General features: G+C 46.8%; 1 protein-coding gene across 1 annotated transcript in view; it reads left to right on the top strand.

Annotated features, from left to right (window-relative positions):
* The window catches only part of E2f6 (E2F transcription factor 6), a 14,498-nt gene extending 13,198 nt beyond the window's left edge, over positions 1-1,300 (top strand). The window contains exon 6 of the mRNA XM_005366528.2: positions 751-1,300. Coding sequence (XP_005366585.2) covers positions 751-810 — 60 coding nt within the window. The 3' untranslated portion in view covers positions 811-1,300. The remainder of the gene's footprint in view (positions 1-750) is intronic.
* Positions 1,301-2,708: the final 1,408 nt, after the last annotated feature.

Raw genomic sequence — 2,708 nt, 5'->3', positions numbered from 1 at the left:
GTGTGAAGTAGAACAGAACCACCCAAGTGGTAAAACAGCCGATGGAGCAGGGGCCTCTCCATCTAAAAGCAAACATCGAGAATGCCCAGAGAAAGGTAAACATTCTAATTTTGTGATTAGAGAAACTTTATAGATAACTTGAATACATATCTTTAAGGTTTTTCATGATTTTTTTTTTAAATTATGTCTGTGTTTGCGTGTGGGTATGTGCACATGAGTGCCAAAGGCATTGGATCCCCTGGAGCTGGAGTTACAGGCACTGTTTGTGCACATGAGGGGGCCAGTGGTATTGCATCTCATGGAGCTGGAGTCACAGGCACTCAGGAGCCAGCAGGTGTGGGTGCAGGAAAAAGAGCCCTGGTCCTTGGGAGGAGCGATGGAACTCTCCACTGCCGAGCCATCTCTCTAGCCTCTCCATAAGGAATCAGTACACTCCTGTAACCCCAGCTTAGGGGATGCTGAAGCGGGCAGATCCAAATTACAAGTCAGCCTCAGCTCCATAGTGAGAGTCAATTTGTGGGGGCACCAGCTGGTAGACTCTTGGCAGAGAAAGCTGTCTGCACTCTGGCAGGTGCTTTCCAGCCACAGGCTAGAGTTCCCGTTTGTCCTATGAGCCTGAAAAGATCATTCCAAAAGAGAATTCTGTGTGAGAGAAGGTTCTTGACCAGACAGCTTCATTTCTTTCAACTGTTGAACAGTGCACCCAGCTTCTTCACGGCCTTCACTCCATGTCTTTGTGTCTCGTTTCAGAAGACAGGCCTCCTCAGTGAAAGCCGCTCGGAGTGGGTGACCGATAGCAGTGCACAGTGATGAAGGGCCTCCTGCGTGGACGGATTATGTCCTGGTTTGATCCTCAGCAATAAGTCTTCATGGAGCGCGCTGGGTCTCCCATTCTAGATTCATAGCAGCGTTGAAGGCTAGTAGTGTTCTTGAGTAGCTTCCTGCTTAGGTTCCTGGATGGTTTCCACGTTCAGAATTAGCTTTTGATAACTCTTCACTGCCTCTTGTCAGTGAGACGGACCTCTGCCTCCTGAAATCATTTTATCACAAAGAGTGTCACAAGGACAGACAGACGACCAGCTGGTTGTGGACTCTGCCCTTCCCTGATGGACGTTGTCAGCTTCTGAGAAGAATTGCCTTACACTGGCTCACATTCGCCCTTAGGTGTCGTGCACTGGTGAGGTGCACACACAGGGCCAAATGTGGCGCCTTTGTACATATCTGTATCATGTTGAGATTGCTTATGAAATATGTCTGATGACACCTCTAACCTAGAACAACCAAAATAATGTATATAGGGGAAAATGACAGACAGATCTCTACTTCAGTATCGATAACTTATTAGAACCCTCTGGATGGGGTGAGTTTTCCATGTAGGAGTTCCACAGATACACTGTGCATTTAGATCCACGTACTTAAAGTGTTTTAATACAGCTCCCAGTACTATTATGGGAGTCAGATACTTCTTGATTTTAAGCTGCCTGCAGAGTCACTGTCCCAGTAGAATGGTGGCGTGTCTCGAAGCGTTGGGGGCACATAAAGGAATGCCCTCGGCAACGGGTCAGTTCACCCCAGGGTGAACCTGGTCCTGGTGAAAGGGAAAGCATTATCACGCTTTCTGCGAGCAGATTTTATAGTGTTTGTGTGTGCAGCCTGGCTCCTCTGTCAGAGGGGTTTCCCTCCCCTGCATTCATTGTACCCTGTCCCCGCTCCAGCTCTCATCCCGCCTTCCCAAGCACCTAGCTACTTCTACCTCAGTGGGTAAGTCATTTACCTCTCTGTGCCTCAGTTTACTCAGTAACTTACCACTAGACTGTGAGCTCCGTGAGAAACCTTTTCGTAGTCGTGCTCAGTACCTCGCACTGCACCTAGTCCGGAACAAGTGCCCAATAGACGTCTAGCCAACCAGTGAGCGGGTGAGTGTGGCGTGCGGCCCATGGGACCTGGCTTGTTGTCTCAGGGTCTGGGGAGCATCATTGGTATGTTAGATCTCTCATTTTACAAAAAATTGGAAGCAACTTGAAATAATGACCATGTATGCAAAAAAATTCAAGTAAGGAATCCAAAATTAAAGTATTAAAAAGATAATCCTGCCTGGTGCTTTTGATTCACACAGTCTCTGCTGGTATTTATTTATTTATTTATTTAATTTTTGAGACAGGGTTTCTCTGGTATATATATATATATTTTTAAAGACATTTATTCAGCCTCATGATCAGACTGTTACATTTAGCAATCAACAGCATGAGTAAAAAACGGTCTACAGTAAAATCCTTTGTTGGAATGCTTGACACTACTAAAATAGCCTGTTATACAATTAGCCACAAATACAGTCCTGGAGTTGTTTTGCCCATACACATGAGTATTGTCTAAAACATGGCTTCTTTGTAGCAGCCAGGCCCTGCCACCACTGTGCTTGGCTGAGTTCACAAATCTGTTGTGACCTGTAGCTTCCCTGTCACTTCTCTGGCTCTCCTCTCCTGCTAAGCTTTGTCTCCTGGCTGTAATTAGAACCTCCTGCCACCGCCATGGCTGCTGCTGCTGTGACCACCAGAGCCACCTTGGTTTCGTGGTTTAGCAAAGTACTGGCCTCCGCCACCATAAAGGCCAGAGCTTCTGCCTCCAAAGTCTCCTTCATTGGTCCAAAAACTGGAGACTGATTGTTGTAATTGCCAAAATCATTGTAGCTTCCCCCACCACCCAAACTG

This window comes from Microtus ochrogaster, unplaced genomic scaffold, assembly GCF_000317375.1.
Source record: "Microtus ochrogaster isolate Prairie Vole_2 unplaced genomic scaffold, MicOch1.0 UNK10, whole genome shotgun sequence".
Lineage (NCBI taxonomy): Eukaryota > Metazoa > Chordata > Mammalia > Rodentia > Cricetidae > Microtus > Microtus ochrogaster.
Note: the sequence above shows the minus strand (reverse complement) of the source record. Positions and strands in the feature narration are given on the sequence as shown.